Genomic DNA, 15184 nt, shown 5'->3' with positions numbered 1-15184 from the left:
GACAGGCCGAAAAGCTGCTACTTCTGTGCTAAGAGCCATCCACAGTGATTTATTTTTTAAAAAGAAACCTCTTTCCTCTTTTGGAAAGACTAATAAAAAAATACAAACCTTAAAGCAGCACAGAAACTAGCAGTGTGTAAAAGGTCGTGCTTCCCACGTGCCCTCTCCAGCAGAGCTTTCTCCATGCCCAATTCCACAGACAGAATCAAGAACATGAGCAGCCGTTAACAGGTCTGTTTAAAACTCCCCTGCCCCTTGCAGGCCGGTCAGCACGTGACACTAGGGAACGAGTCTGCTTGCTACAAACACTGTAAAACCCCCAGGTGTTCTCTGTGCCTGACTTCTCTTGAGCCTCCTGCCAAACCTCAGAGCAGTGAGATAAAAGACAAATTTAATTCACGTTTTGGTGATTAAAAATCCTGCCTCCGGCAGGCAGGAGGCACCTTCCACGACCAGTTAGTTAAGAGCAATTTAATGCTCCCCCTTCTCTAGGGAGAGGAGCAGGCTTCAGTTCCGCAGCAGCTTGGATCCGCCCTTTCCTTGAGCGGCAAGTTTCAGCCCTGCTGCTGCTGGTGAATGACTCCAAGCCCCCATCTAGCTAAGGGCTCCATTATCCCAGCGCCCCCTGCGAGCCATACACCGCCCTGGCTCACCATACGCAGCCATCTAATTAGAGCTGCAGCCGCCAGCCAGGCGAGAGGATGGTTGGCAGGAGCAGCCTCACTGCCCAATCTGGATGTCTGCCGGACGCAGCTGCCGTTCCCCTTCCGCCAGGAAGATCTGCATGGCCCTGTGCAGCATGTGAATCCCCAGGCACCGGCGACGTTTCATGGCCCAGCTCGCCACCACGCCGTAGTAATTCCCCTTCTTCTGATTGGTGAGCATCTTTAACCCTGGAAGAGGAAGCATGCTCACTAGAGCCATCTGCAGTGAGCGGGGGTGGTCAGAGGGTTCCACTAGCAGGGGAGCACACAGCTTGATCCCCCCCGCAATCCCTCAGCAGAATCACCCTCATCTTGTGCCAGCCACGGGAAACTTCGCCCTGGTTGCCCCCATGGGAAGGCTGCTAAAGGAGGTGTGTTTCCACGGAGGGCAACAGAGTCACAGCTGCTTGGATCAGGAGTGAGTTCAACTCAGTGACAGCCCCATCCCCACCTTTCCACCATGAATAGGGCAGGGAACGTTCAAGCTAGCCCCCCAAGACACAGACCTCAGAGGATGGGATGGCTAGAAGCTCAGGAATAGATCGAGGTTCACATGAAACCAAGAAAAAATATTTCATCTTCAAAGTGCTTTAAAAACAAGCCAACCCTGCTCGCCCTAGTAGGAAGCAAGTCATCATTGCCATTCTGCCTTTACAGATGGGGAAACTGAGGCACAGAGCTGGGAAAACTTCCCCAAGCTCATATGGGGGGGGGGAAAAGAAATTCGGTTTCAGAGTTGGGGCTCCCACTCGTGGGCTCAGAGCCCAGCCCCTCCCCTTCTAAACCACATCCCCGGGGGGCTATGGAGGGAATGGCCAGATCAGGGACATCTCTGAAGGCTCTCTTGGGGGGGAGGGAGGAAGCTCATGTAAACTGAGGACAAAACCATCATGGCACTTGCTGCTGCCGTACCAATCGCATCCACCAAGCAGGCCTCCCGCGTGTAAGCTTCCACCGGGATGACGTTCTGGAAGCAGTGCACGGAGATCACGCCCTGGCCGCCTGCCCAGATGTCCAGGATGTGCTGCACTTTGGGGCACGCCTGCGGGACATACAGTCGGTGGTGACTACAAACCTCCTAACATGGTGGTTTTCAAATTTCATTCATCTGTGGACCCCTAAAAACAATTTTGAATGGAGGTGCAGCCCCCTTTGGCTGCGGACCCCCAGAGATCTGCAGACCACAAGTTGAAAACCACTGGTGGGGGCAGGTGAGTTATCCCGACAGACACACTGAGTGTGGGCTGTTCCCAGAGATATTTAAACCCAAGCAATTTTATTCTTCCAACTGGTTCTCGGCCAGATCTGGAGCAGCCAGCTCACTGTCCCCTGGCAGGTTCCTGGTCGTTCTCCCAGGGATGGCACCTCCCCAGGCCCTCAGTGACAAGTGGTGCAAATGTGAACGGGGCCAGGTAACAGCCCTTAGGCCCGAAGCCCTGTCCATCCACAAAGCAGGCCTGCTCCGGCACCCAGCCATCAGCTGGTACCAGTTTCCTGTCACTCCCAGGTGGCGCAGGAGTCAAAGTGGCAAACTTTGAAGTTAAAGGGCTCTCCTGAGGCATGCAACCCCACACCCCTTTCCACAGGGGACTAAACAGCTTTGGGCCGGTGTAAATCAGCGAGCTCCAGCTTCCCGCTGATCTCATGATCTGGACAGAGCTTGTGTTAAAGTGGTTTTTAACCTCGGGCAGAGCAGAAAAGTCTCGCTTAGGGCTTATCGCCACCTAGTGGCAGTTTGTTTTAGGACTCCCCTGCCCAGTTACCTGCTTCTTTCCACCTCTGTAGTGAGTTAAGGCCTGGTAGAGGTGGCTGTAGGGTCGGGAGCGTTTCCCTTTGCCCACGTAGAAGACGGCACTGATGAAAGTCCTAAAGCAGTCAGCCTGGCTCAGGCGGTGGCAGCGGAAAGGTAAGTTCTGAGTCACCCTGCAGGAGGAGGCAGCGCTGAGCGTGGAAGGCTTTGGTCTCATCTGCCGTTCCTTCCACACGCCCCAAGTCTCCGGCTCAGCAGCGCAGCGCTCTGCTCCGCTGGGGCCCCGGCTAGTCTCTAGGTATTGTTATTAGCTCAGGCTCTTTAAGGTTTCTCAAGCTGCACACCCAAAAACCACCAGTCACTCCTGAAAAGCTTGGTCAGTGGTGCAAACACAACATAACCCACTCACCCACCACCGCCCTGCACAGGCCCTGCGGGAACAGGAGAGTAGAGTCACTCTTGCCATTGGAGCAGGAGGGTAGAAGAGAAAGTTCTCCTGGTGGGCTTTCCCCAGGAGATGGCAGCTTTAAAGCAGGTCAGATGCAGGACCTGCAAACCTTGTCCCTAAGGGGGAAGAGTTCAGAGAGACGGCAAAAGCCGCCCTGTGAGGACACGGTGCAGGGAGAGAGGCCATACCTGGGGTCCAACAGCAGATAGTTAAAGCTGGACTTGAGCACGCCCTCCCTCCACTTCCTGTTCTTGTCGGGCTGGTCAAACTGCCTGGAGAGAGTCATTTCGTCGTCCTTGCAGTCCGGGATCTGAAAGGTCTCTAGTACAGAGGCCAGCTCAGGGCTGTGTCCTGTGCCAGTGCAAGAAGCAGCCCGTTTCCCTCCACCCCCCAGAAAGGGGGGAGAGGGAGAGAGAGAACATACAGCTAGGTTAGACAGGGCAAGGCGAGCCAGAGATGGCTAGGCAACGTGGAGTAATGTGCACATGCCAGGGAGCACGCAGCTATCACCTCTTCCCAAGAGACACCGCCATAGCAGAAATCTAGTGACTGCAGCACTTTGGGCTGTAGATTACCAGGTTCGTACACTCCGGATCTGGGCTCTCGGGTTTGTGTTTCCTTACACCCATTACCATCCTCTCGGCCTTTGGATCACCAGCCTTTACTAGACCTTTCAGTGAACGTCACCACATCACAGCGGGGGCAAAGCTACAAAGGAATCCGGCCATTCCAAACTGCCTCAGCAGCAGTCAGCTCCAACTGGGTTTTATGCCACTTAATTCCCTGGCTCTGAGTATCTGACTAGGTGCTGCAGGCAGGTCACTACAGTGAACTGGGAGTGTTTAGGGCCTCAGAGTAGAGCCCAGGCTTGGTAACAGAACAATGCAACACCTGGAAGGGACCCGCGGAGGAGGGGAGAGCAGGTGCTTTCTGATGCTGCCGAGGAATGATTCCTCTAGCAGTGATGCTTTGAACGGAAGAGAGCACATGGACCAAACCCAGGGGGTTGGCATGGTGGAGGGGAGGAAAGGGGTCATGTAAGTGGTTGCTTTCTTTGGGGGCAAATGCACCTTTAAAGAAACCTCTGTACACAGGAGCTGCACTGGTTTCATTTGAGGTGAAAGTTTAAACTGATTTTGTTAAACTGGTGACAAAGGTCACTTGGGACTTTACTTCAGGGTAAAGCAGACTGAGGCCTGGCCTACACTAGAAAGTTTGGCTGACCCAGCCATGCTGCTCAGGGGTGTGAAAAATCACCCCCCCCCCCGAGTGACGTAGTTACACTGAGCTGTGCCCCGTGAAGACAGCGCTAGGAATTCTTCCATCGATCTAGCTCCAGCCTCTCAGGGAGGAGGATTAGCTGTGCCCTCCGTCAGCACAGGTAGCATCTACACGGAAGCACTATACTTCCACTGTAGCATTTCAAGCGTAAACAAGCCCTAAGTCTATTAGGAACAGATTTAAACTAAACCAAGATTATAGCATCCACACTGTGGTCTGAACTGGTTTAACAAACCCAGTGCAAGTTTGTGTGTAGACAAGATCAGGCCCCAGAACTGGAAAAGCAGGAACAGAAAAAATCTGTTAAAATGTTAATGCTGCAGACCTTGTCCACACAGGAAAGCTGCACTTTTTAAAACTGATTTAGTAAAATCAGTGCAAACCCCTGTGTTGACACTGATTTCAGTTGGCGAGGGGCTTTTTTCAGGTTCCTAATCCTCTTTAGCTAAACCAAATACACCCAGTTTAAATTGGAGCAGAACTTTGCATGAGTTTAACTAAATCAATTTAAACAGATGCAGCTTTTCCATGCTGACTTGGCCTAAATGCTCCATCTCTGACAGAACAGCTTAGCGAGAAGCTCCACACCCACCTGTTCCCTGATAGAAACTGCTTACCTACAGACCTCTTCCTGGCCTGGGAGTTTGGGTCTTTCAGCAGTTTGTCGAGCAGCTCCAAGTAGAACTTCCTCGTTCGACTTGTAATGGGCCCTGGGTTTGTGCCCAGGTTTCTCAGCTTCCTAATGAGGGCTTCATCAGAGAGGAGATGTAGCTTGGAGGTTGCCATTGGTGACTTGCACTGCAGGGGCTGGTTCTCCTTGTTCTCCTGCTCCGCCAGTTTGCTCTGGTAGGCTTTCCAGTCATAAACAATAGTGTCATCAGAGCTCGTAGTGTCTATGAGTACAGATGCGTTGTCCATGCACGGGACATGACGCTCGATCAGCGCGTACCCTTCCTCCTCGTCCATGTAGAGATATTCCACTGGCTCACGGGTGCTGAGGTTCATAGGCCGGCCGCCGGGCGAGAGGGGAAAGTCCTGGCTGCACGAGTCCAGCACGGGGCTCAGCCTCCCCGAAGTGTGGTCGGTGGCAGACGTTGCCCGAGAAGGCCTCCTGGAGGACAGCCGACTGAAACTAACCCTGGAGCCACCAGGCTGCCTCTTGGCATCCAGCTGAGGCTGACGGTGCTCCTCTTGCAGGCACGCGCTGGGCAACACACTCCCACATTCCTCATTTGCAGCATCTGACTCAGCCTGGGAGAAGGCTGTTGCATCAAGGGGCCTGGTGAGAGCAACCTGCCGTGTTGGGTCTGTGCAGTCACTCTCCCCATCCTCCGTCAGCCACATGCTGTCTGGTGGGGGGTTGTCTGTATCGAAGCTTGGGAGGCAGGGAGGGAGGCCAGGGTGGCAGGCAGCACCTGGCTCGGCTTTCCCCTTGTTACCGGAAAAGGACTGCTCATCAGTGCCCTTGTCAGAGTCTAGCAGCACTGTGGGGCTGGCATGTGGGTAGCTGCTATGACCAGCAGAGGACCCCAAGTGGCTGATGGCTTTTATGATTAATTCAGTATCATCCAGATCATTAGTCTCTTCTGCTTCCCAACAAGATGCATTTTCACCCCCCTGAGCGACACAGCTTGCCCTCGCGGTATTACCTTCCAGACAGGCAGCAGGGCCAACTGGCATCCAGCGCATCCCTGGAGGGCTCCTAATTCTCCTGGGCCGCCTTGGCATCTCCAGTGTCTCCTCAAAGAGTGATGAGGAGGAGATGCTGTCACGCGCCGCAGATGCCAAGCGGCTCTTTGTTCTGGGGGTGACGTGGCAGGGCCTGGGGCGCATCTGAAGCAGTGGGGAAACATCTGAAGATGTGGGAAACATCTTCTGTTTCTCGTTCAAGTGAGTGAACTCGTCTTCTCCAGAACCGTCAGCGGGACTGGCAATGTGCTGGATCACTAAGGTGTCAGCTTCACTGCTCAGACTGGGAGGCTTTACCGATCTCCCTCTGAATGGGTTGCCATTTATTTCTTCCTCTGTGTTATTCTCTTCCATGTCCCCACTTGGCATCCCTATGTCCGGCGTCCCACTCGTGGCCCCACCTAGCAGCACCGTGTCTGGCATCTCTGGGTCAAACTCATTTGCAGAGGGATCCCATTCCTGAATATCGGCTTTTCTTGCTACCCACTGGCTACTGGTCAGTCCTGTCCTTGCAGAGAGACTGTTGTCCGTGGAAAGCAGCATCCTCTTCAATTTACCCTGCAATTTCCAGTCTGCAATAATTTGCCTGTAGTTCACAGAGGCAGAAGCTTCCTGAGGACCAGCTTCCTCAACCACATCATCAGCTGGGGTCAACTGATGTGGTTCCTGAGTCGACAAGATGCTTGAGTCTCTGTCATTCTGCTTGTGAGAGACACACTCAGCCTGTAACTCTTGGGAAGGGCTTGATACCCCCGTGTCTTTGAGAGATTTATGTGCAGTGCCGCAGATACACAGCTCTGAAGCTGGCTTCCCAGCGGAGGTCAAACCAGAACCATCCCTGCTAATATGGGATGCTTCAGAACTAGCATATAAATGCCTTCTTCCTGCCATCTCTGTGTTCTGTGACCCGGAGGGCGGCACGTGCTGCATAACTGTTTCCACTGCAGATGGCATTTCTACCAGCTTCTCGCAGCTCTGCCCTGCAGTGCTGGCCACCAACCCTTTGCCTAAGTGCACTCGCGAACTCCCATCTTTGCTGCCAGCGCTGTTGGAATCAGCACTTGCGTCTCCGGCACACAAAGAGCTGCAGCACTGTGTATCTCCACCGGTACAGCCCTCGTTCCCTTCCAAGCATTTCTTCGGCTCACTGTGGTCAGAAGCGTCTGCGGCGCTAACGTAACAGTCGCTGTCACAGCTGCTATATTGGCTGCTGCCGCTCTCAGAGCTTCTGCTAAGCACCTGTCCAGTAGCGAAGGGAGAGTCTGAATTTTCGTGTGTTCTGGCCAGGAACGTTGGATCCATCACTGTCTTTTCCAAGTCACAAACGGCTGTGGAGTTGGCCCGACAGAACAAGTACACGTGGTCTGGGGATGTGACGTCCAATCCTTCCTGGCCATTCACCTTCCCTAACATTTCGAGATCGAGGAAGTCACTGAGCTGGGACTGGCCCAGAGTCCCATTGGCAGCACTAACTCTGGGGTTGCAGCGTGGCCCAGAAGGCCTTTCCTTCCAGTTCCCATTGTTACGGAGGGGGAAAATTTTAGGGGACTCACAGAAACTGACACTTCTCCGTGCCTGCGCTGCATGGCTCATGCTGCAACGCTGTGACTGAGAGATCACAGACTCCTTTGAAATGGATTCATCCTGGCAAGGCACTGGCTGGGAAGATAGACCGTGACCACTATCTGTTGTGTCTTCATAGCCAGGGCCAGGTGGTGTCAAACTATCGTCTGTCTCTGAGGAAGGAGAAGCAGAAGTTTCATCCCCAGGAAAGCCCGGTGTTGTAGTCAGACTTGAAGTTAGTTCTCGAGGCTCATTACTGGCTGAAAGCCAAGTGCTGGACAGCACTGGCTGAGGTAGGCCACGACGGCTGCATGGACCATTGTCAGACAAAGTGGCAGGTCCCTGGGAACGCCCCGGGTGCGAATAGGCACAAAAGGCCAACGTGGATGGAGGCACTGAACAGCACGGATTGTCCTGGAGATTCCCTGGGATACAACTCAGTTGGCCACTTGCATCAGCAGCTGCTGCGTTGTTAACCGTGATACCCAGCCCTGCATTACTGGGACTCCCGTCCGGCAGACACTTTTGGGTGCTGCTAAGTGGTCCAGGATCATCCCACGCTTCAGAAAGTCTTGAGATGAGACCAGTTTCCGTGCAGTCGTCAGTCAGAACGGAAAGGAAGCTCTCAGCATTTCTCAAGCCTTCGTGGCAGACTGTACAAGACAGAGTGACACACTCACTATTCAGTGTTTATTATATTAAAACAGCAAACATCAATGTATCTTTGTGTCTTACAAACCATGCTAAGGAAACACACACAGCAGTTCATCTGCAGTACCACCTTGCTGGCAAGGCAGACAGTCGGGCACCAGCATTCCTAGAAACTATTCCCTGCTCTATCACTGACTCCATGTGTGACCTTGAAAGAGTCACTTCACCTGTCTGTCTCAGTTCACTCGCGTGTAACGGGGGGAGCACCTCACAGCATGCTGTCAGGCTTCGTTTTTAAAGTGCTTTGAGATCAAATAAAAGCAAAGTACAAATCAAAAGGAGGCAGTGTGGCCTAGTGGACAGCGCACAGAATCAGGGCTTAGGAAGTTGGGTTCTATTCCCAGCCACTGGCCTGCTAGATGATCTTGGTCAAGTAATTTCTCCTCCCTGTGTCTCAGTTTCCCCATCTGTAAGATGGGGATACTACTGCTGCTCTCCTTTGTAAAACGCTTTGAGATCGACGGATGAAGAGTGTTACATATGAGCTGGGTATTGTTATTATCGTAGCAATACGGAGCATTAATCCAGTTTGCTTTGCCTTTTCTAGACTGCAGATAAGTGAAAATGCTTGAGAGCAGTTTATGGGATTGGGTCAGGGGATAGAGGGGTCCAGAGCCCTTCATTTCTAGGTCATATCAGGCAACTAACAGATGAGGACTCTTGCTGTTCGTTGTTCAGTACCTTGCTAGGTCAGTAGAGAGACCAAAGACTGAAGGGCCACAGACTTACAGTACCCTCCCAGCGCCATGGAGATGGTCCCTCCAGGTCAGGGCTGAGACAGACGGCGTGTGGGAGGAAGTTTGCAAACAGATGGGTGATTCTCCCATGGCAGCGGAAGCCCTTACAAATGAGGGCATTCACAGTTCACAAGCACTGGCCCAGCACTCATTCAGAAACGCTTACTGCACTTACATGTGTGCTTATGTGCTCCATCGGCCTTCTCTGGGAGCCAGGCATACTGGAAGCCCTGCAGGATTTGTACACACATCTTGTTTCCCTGTTCCAAGGCTAAGTCGATTGCTCTGTTTCCATCCTGAAGAGCAAAGGCACAACCCCCCCACATTTTACTATTAAATGTATTAAACACAAACCACCTTATCATGCTCTGCTTCTCAAGGGGAAACACTCTGCAGGGAACTACCCAAGTATAAAGGTGGGACCATGCTGCACTACTCAGCTGGAAAGCCACATTTGGAGGTCCGCCAACCTTAGGCTGGAAGAAGATTACAATTATGCAGGTGATGTACGTAGTTTCCAGAGACAAAGCGTCTCAAGCTAAACAGCAAAGGGTTCTAGCGGAATAAGGAGAAGCTGTATTTAAATAGTGCTGATCACACCAAAGCACTTTACTAATGGAGGAATCTCTTCATTCATTACTGAAATGCAGCCACCTCTGAGGTGGAACGTGGCAGCTGTTTAACAGTGCATAGCAACACAACAGGAATGGAGGTGTAGAAGAATATTGTACCCAGGTGAAGCAAAAGGCTCACCATGGGGTGAATGAATATAGGTGAGTCCTCCTGTTGCGAACACAGCCATGAGAGGTCAACTCCTCAGGGCAGGGACCATGCCTTTATTTGTGCCTTGTACTGAACTGGCAGTTAATTATAAGCTTTAATGACAAGTGCTCAGGGCCACGGACAATTTAATACTTTAATATTTCCGCTCTTGCTCAAAGTGACAAATGGAACAAATCTAGCGGCCTCTAATCCCTTAAAGACATTCACCCACATCATAAAATCACCAGTCAGTTCAGCACAGGCAGTAATCTCTGCTCAGGAGTATAAGCAGACATGGCTGTCCATTCAAGGTCCCTCACTGGTTATAGATTCATAGATCTTAAGGCTAGAAGGGACCATTATGATTATCCAGTCTGACCTCTGACATAACCCAGGCCACAGAACATCACCCAGCAAGTCTTGCATCACGCCCACAAGTTTAAGTTGAGCTAAAGTGTATCAGTTAGAAAGAGCCAGTCTAGAAGACTGGATAAAATGAGAGAATCCATCATACCCCTAAGAAATGCCTGTCCCTAAGTTAGTTAGCAAGACCTTGGGGATGACAACACTGAAATCATAATTATACGAACCTGGTCTTCGAGATTTGGGTCCCCTCCATTCCGCAGCAGGAGCTTCAAGCATTTGTAACATCCCCAAGAAGCTGCTACATGCAATGGCGTGAGTTCCTCTACTGACCTGAAATACACAGTACCCAGGTTTACATTCCAATACCTTTATGTGCCTTAAGGAAAAAAAATCTTTAAATGCCATTGCGTGTCTATTAAAACGCAACAAAGGAAACAGGAGATGATGATACAGTATAGTGAGGAACACCCACTGATTGGTGTATATTTTGGTACATACCATTTTGCAACTACTTCCAATCTTATTTGACAAAGGAAGAGACATTTCATTTAGTACTGTCTTATCAAATGTCTGATTGATTCTAGTGGAGGAATGGACTGCAACCACGCTCAATATTGGTATATCAACATGATAAGACACACAAATGTTTCTTTTTATATGTAAACAACGTCTGAATGAGCTCTCTGCTGCCAGCTAGTGATGAGCTGGTGGGGGAAAAGGCTTCAGGATCAGATGGTATTTACATGAACACCCCTACTCTGCCTAGGTATCCAGCAGACAGAGCTGTATTGCCAAAGTGATCAATTTTGGTCGGTGTTGGGTTAGAAATCACTGATTACTAGGTGGGGGCTCAAGCCGGTTCTGTGTTATATTGTTAAGAGGGGCCCCGGGATATTGAACCAGGCACTTGTTACTGCTGACTCCATCTTGCAGAAGGGTTACATATACTACTTGCACAACCTGTCATGATATAGACCATAAAAAGGTTTGTGACAGTTTGTATTATTGCAAGCTTTCTAAGAAACACATAATTCAGGGGAAGTTTATTACTGTTTTATAAGAGACCCAAGTTTCATATTTTGTCTGTCTTTGCATATGCAACGTCTAAAAGAGTGACAAACGTTTAAAATTTAAGAGGGTGATTTAAACGGCAATTCTGTGGCAGGCAAATCCTGGAGACATGTTATCACACTGAATGCAATTCTGAACATTGGCCCACAATCCCCTGGCTGAAACAGTAACACTTCTCACAAGTTTACAATTTACAGCTATTCGTCTCTGATCAAACTTCACATGCATCTCATCTTTTCAGCTGTGCAAAAAAGGCAAAAAGTCATTCCAGCATCTTTCAGTTCAAGTGTGATTCAACAGGACACAGCATACTTGGATCTCATTTTCCACACTGGGCTGGAGCAGAGACTACGTACCTCCCTGATTGTCCTGCCTTTTCAGCAGGTGAGAAAAAAAGCCACACAGTTCACACTGAACACATCTGTGTCCAGTTTGTCAGTTTCAACACTCCCAGAGAGACCCTTGAGCAAGAGTCTCTCGTACATCAGCACACTGTGATAATCCACCAAACAGAAAGTCTTTCATTTTGTGCTTCCAAGTTTTTTTCAGGCATACACAAGGAAAGGCAGATGTTAACTTATTCCAGATCACAGTTTGGGGGAGATTTCCCAATGATTACAGCACAAAAGTAGGGGTCAGGACTCCTGGGTTCTATCCTCAGCTTTGCCAATAGTTTAGTGTGGGACCCTGGGCAAGATACTTCATCTCTCAGTTTTTCTATCTGAACAACAAAGATGTTGCTTTGCACTGGAAAGGGAGAAGGATAATTCATTAATGTCTGAAATGCACAAAGTATTAAATGGGCTTCATCAGCTAACTAAAACCCACCCCCCTTCTCCCCAAATCAAAAAGCTTCCCGATTACCTGGCATTTGGGTTTCCACCATACTGGAGAATCAGCTTCAGACAACGAACCCCGCTTTCCCTTTCTTTGCCAGCAGCCAGGTGGATCGCTGCAATTCCCTCTGGCAGAACCAGGTTAGGATCCGCACCCTGCTTCAGCAGTGCTTCCACAACCCTTCAGATGTACAACAGGACACCAAGTTACACGCTACCCACGTGGGATAGTCACACAGCATGACTAGTCAGGGACCATTCAACATGAGACTCAGCTCTTCGGGGCAGGGACAATGTCCTTTTAAAGTTTCTACAACAGTCATTCCACTATGTGAGTATCAGATAACAATACTGTAGACCTGTAATTGATTGGAAGTCTATCATCTGATGTGAGTGGGTGTGCCAGAAGATACATAACTTCAATGTTGAAAGATGCATCTTTCAACTGAGCTTACACTGCTGGCAAGAATCTCTCCTTATTCCCAAAAATCTACAGACATGCTGGTTAGGGACTGGCGTTCCCTAGAATATGTAATCACCTGACAAATGTCATTTTTGTAACAATCTTTTACTTTTTTTAATCTCTTTTAGGGTTTTGTGTTTCTGCCCCTAGCCATGGTATCCGAGCACCTGCCACATAAAATCTGTTAGCAATTGCAAAGTCCCTACTGGACTTCATTGAATCTCATGCATATTTCCCATTTCAGGATAAACTCTGCATCGGAACCACGTTAAACATACTTTAAATTGTATTAAATTTACTTGTTTGTTTTTCTTTAATTGATTTGGGTCAGGTTTTTCTCCCTTGGATTGTTTTTTCCTTGAGGAGAGGGGTAGAAAGTGATTCTTACAGTAAAATGCACTTTTTGAAGAGGAAGATTTTGGCAGCAGTTTATAACAATAATTTGTTTGTCACTAAAACGCCTGCCGATGCACACCTTCTCTTCTCACTCTTCGAGTGGGGAAAAATATACTTGTAATTCACAAGTAATTCAAGATTGTTGCAAGTTTTGCAACAAACTCCTGACTCTCAAAACAATGGGCACAAGGAACATCTACTACTTTATCAGTAGCCTTCACTTGTCACAAGCTTCCTGTTGCCTCTGGCTGCTGACTTTCCAGAAGCAAACCTGGTGGGGTGTGCCCCCCTTCGGATAGCTTTCCTCTGCATTGTAGACTTATGCTTCCGTTTCTCCTGATTACTTGTTTAACCCGGAGGCCCTATTTTCAGTGAGAAGGCAAAGGCTCCGCCCCTTGTTATAGTCAGACAAACCTCAGGCTTCTACTAACAAGTCCAGACATATTTTCTTGCATTCTGAGATTAGCTAGCTGGTTGTTTTCAGCAAGATACAAGGGCTTTTGAATCCTCTCATTTCTACCATACAATCATCAGAGCAGCCTTTTGCTCCCCACGCTTTAGAGAGACTTAATCCCCCTAGGCAAGAACAACTTCCTCTCTCTGTGCCTCAGTTTCTCCATCTATAAAATGGAAATAATGATACAGATCTGCTTTGTGATCTACTGATGAAAAGCATTATTACCACCTCTTAAAACACACCAAGGTGTGAAATAACCACGAATTACCACGATACAACCTGTTCCTTTCTTGATAAGCATAATACAAGTATAATTAATTGCTTTACACTGGAATTGCAATGACTATTAGGTATAATTTGCAAAAAGGTATCAGATATTTTTGCACATGTTCAAGCAAAGTATAATGTAAATAGCATTCGGCTACACTCTATTGTATGCTTTGGCTCATATCAGCAGGGAGGCTCAGAGCTGCAATGAGTGCAAGGTTACTACTGCTTATTTATATACCCTCTGAAGCATCTTAGGTACTTGGAGACATACAAAGACACAGGCTCTGCCCAAGAAGGTTAGTCTACCCAGATGACACAAGCTCAGGCAATGTGACCAGAAGCAAGCCACCAAGCAGTGAAGGCTCCTCAATGCCTGGCTACTGCTCCACCATATGTTTTATTAGTGCTGCTTTGTGACAGAAGGATGGGCAGAGCAGCTGGCAGACGCACACCCACACAAGCACCATAGGCCTGTATTATTTGGCTGTGTCTCCATAGGGGTTGAGTAGAAACCAGGGAGTAACAGCATTAGAGTCAGTGGCAGGGGACAAACTTGCTAGGTAGTTAGTACAGGGAGCCCTCCCCTCCCCAGTGCTGCACATCCCTTTCCCTTCCCCCAGTGGGAGGAGTCTCCCAGCAATGCAATGTGCATGGTGAGCAGCCATTCCTCCAGTGCACAGAGATAACTCCTGTCACCAGTGCAGTGTGTCCCCAGTAGCCCCATAGCAGCAAGATGCCCTCCCCCCAGTGCAGCAACCCCCACTGCACACTAAGCCTGTCTGCTGACCCATTCTAAATGCAGTGTAGTGACACCCCAACTGCTACCTATAGATTGACCCCCCCAGTGCAGTGAAACCCCCACTACCTATGGATTAACACCCCTCCCCGAGTGCAATGTGTGCAGTGACCCCCAGTGCTATCTATGGATTGACCCCCTCAGTGCAATGAATGCAGTGACACCCCCACTGCTACCTATGGATTAACACCCCTCCCCGAGTGCAATGTGCGCAGACATCCCCACTGCTACCTATAGATTGACCCCCCAGAGCAGTGTCACCCCCCCCGCGCAATGAATGCAGTGACCCCCCCAGAGCAGTGTCACCCCCCGTGCAATGCGTGCAGTGACCCCCCAGAGCAGTGTCACCCCCCCGCGCAATGAATGCAGTGACCCCCCCAGAGCAGTGTCACCCCCCCGTGCAATGAATGCAGTGACCCCCCCAGAGCAGTGTCACCCCCCCGTGCAATGCGTGCAGTGACCCCCCAGAGCAGTGTCACCCCCCCGTGCAATGAATGCAGTGACCCCCCCAGAGCAGTGTCACCCCCCCGTGCAATGCGTGCAGTGACCCCCCAGAGCAGTGTCACCCCCCCGCGCAATGAATGCAGTGACCCCCCCTGAGCAGTGTCACCCCCCCGTGCAATGAATGCAGTGACCCCCCCAGAGCAGTGTCACCCCCCGTGCAATGCGTGCAGTGACCCCCCCAGAGCAGTGTCACCCCCCCGCGCAATGAATGCAGTGACCCCCCCAGTACAGTGTCACCCCCCCGTGCAATGCGTGCAGTGACACCCCCCCAGTACGTACCCCTCCCCCCCCGCAGCGCGCCCCTCCCCCGCTTACGGGGCCTCCTCGCCGCGCAGCGCCTCGCACAGGCGGGCGGCCAGGCCCGCGCGGCTCATGCCGGC

The 15184-nt window shown here is 50.4% G+C and overlaps 1 protein-coding gene across 1 annotated transcript; it reads right to left on the bottom strand.

The window, feature by feature from the left end:
* Nucleotides 1-40: 40 nt before the first annotated feature.
* ANKLE1 (ankyrin repeat and LEM domain containing 1) lies at nt 41-15184 on the bottom strand. The gene is made up of 9 exons (XM_050933691.1): nt 15120-15184; nt 11947-12099; nt 10236-10341; nt 9059-9179; nt 4801-8088; nt 3091-3253; nt 2468-2627; nt 1617-1746; nt 41-893 (listed from the first exon to the last, which is right to left on the bottom strand). Exons 1-9 carry the CDS (start codon nt 15176-15178, stop codon nt 721-723), a joined length of 4353 nt encoding a protein of 1450 aa, XP_050789648.1. The 5' UTR covers nt 15179-15184; the 3' UTR covers nt 41-720.

Source organism: Gopherus flavomarginatus, chromosome 24, assembly GCF_025201925.1.
Source record: "Gopherus flavomarginatus isolate rGopFla2 chromosome 24, rGopFla2.mat.asm, whole genome shotgun sequence".
Lineage (NCBI taxonomy): Eukaryota > Metazoa > Chordata > Testudines > Testudinidae > Gopherus > Gopherus flavomarginatus.
Note: the sequence above shows the minus strand (reverse complement) of the source record. Positions and strands in the feature narration are given on the sequence as shown.

Coding starts and splice junctions, on each gene's coding strand:
- ANKLE1 (XM_050933691.1), bottom strand. CDS start 15,178: ATGAGCCGCGCGGGCCTGGCCGCCCGCCTGTGCGAGGCGCTGCGCGGC. Junction 8,089..9,058: donor TGGAGCACATAAGCACACAT/GTAAGTGCAGTA, acceptor TGTCTTGTACAG/TCTGCCACGAAGGCTTGAGA. Junction 894..1,616: donor CTGCTTGGTGGATGCGATTG/GTACGGCAGCAG, acceptor TTCCTCTTCCAG/GGTTAAAGATGCTCACCAAT.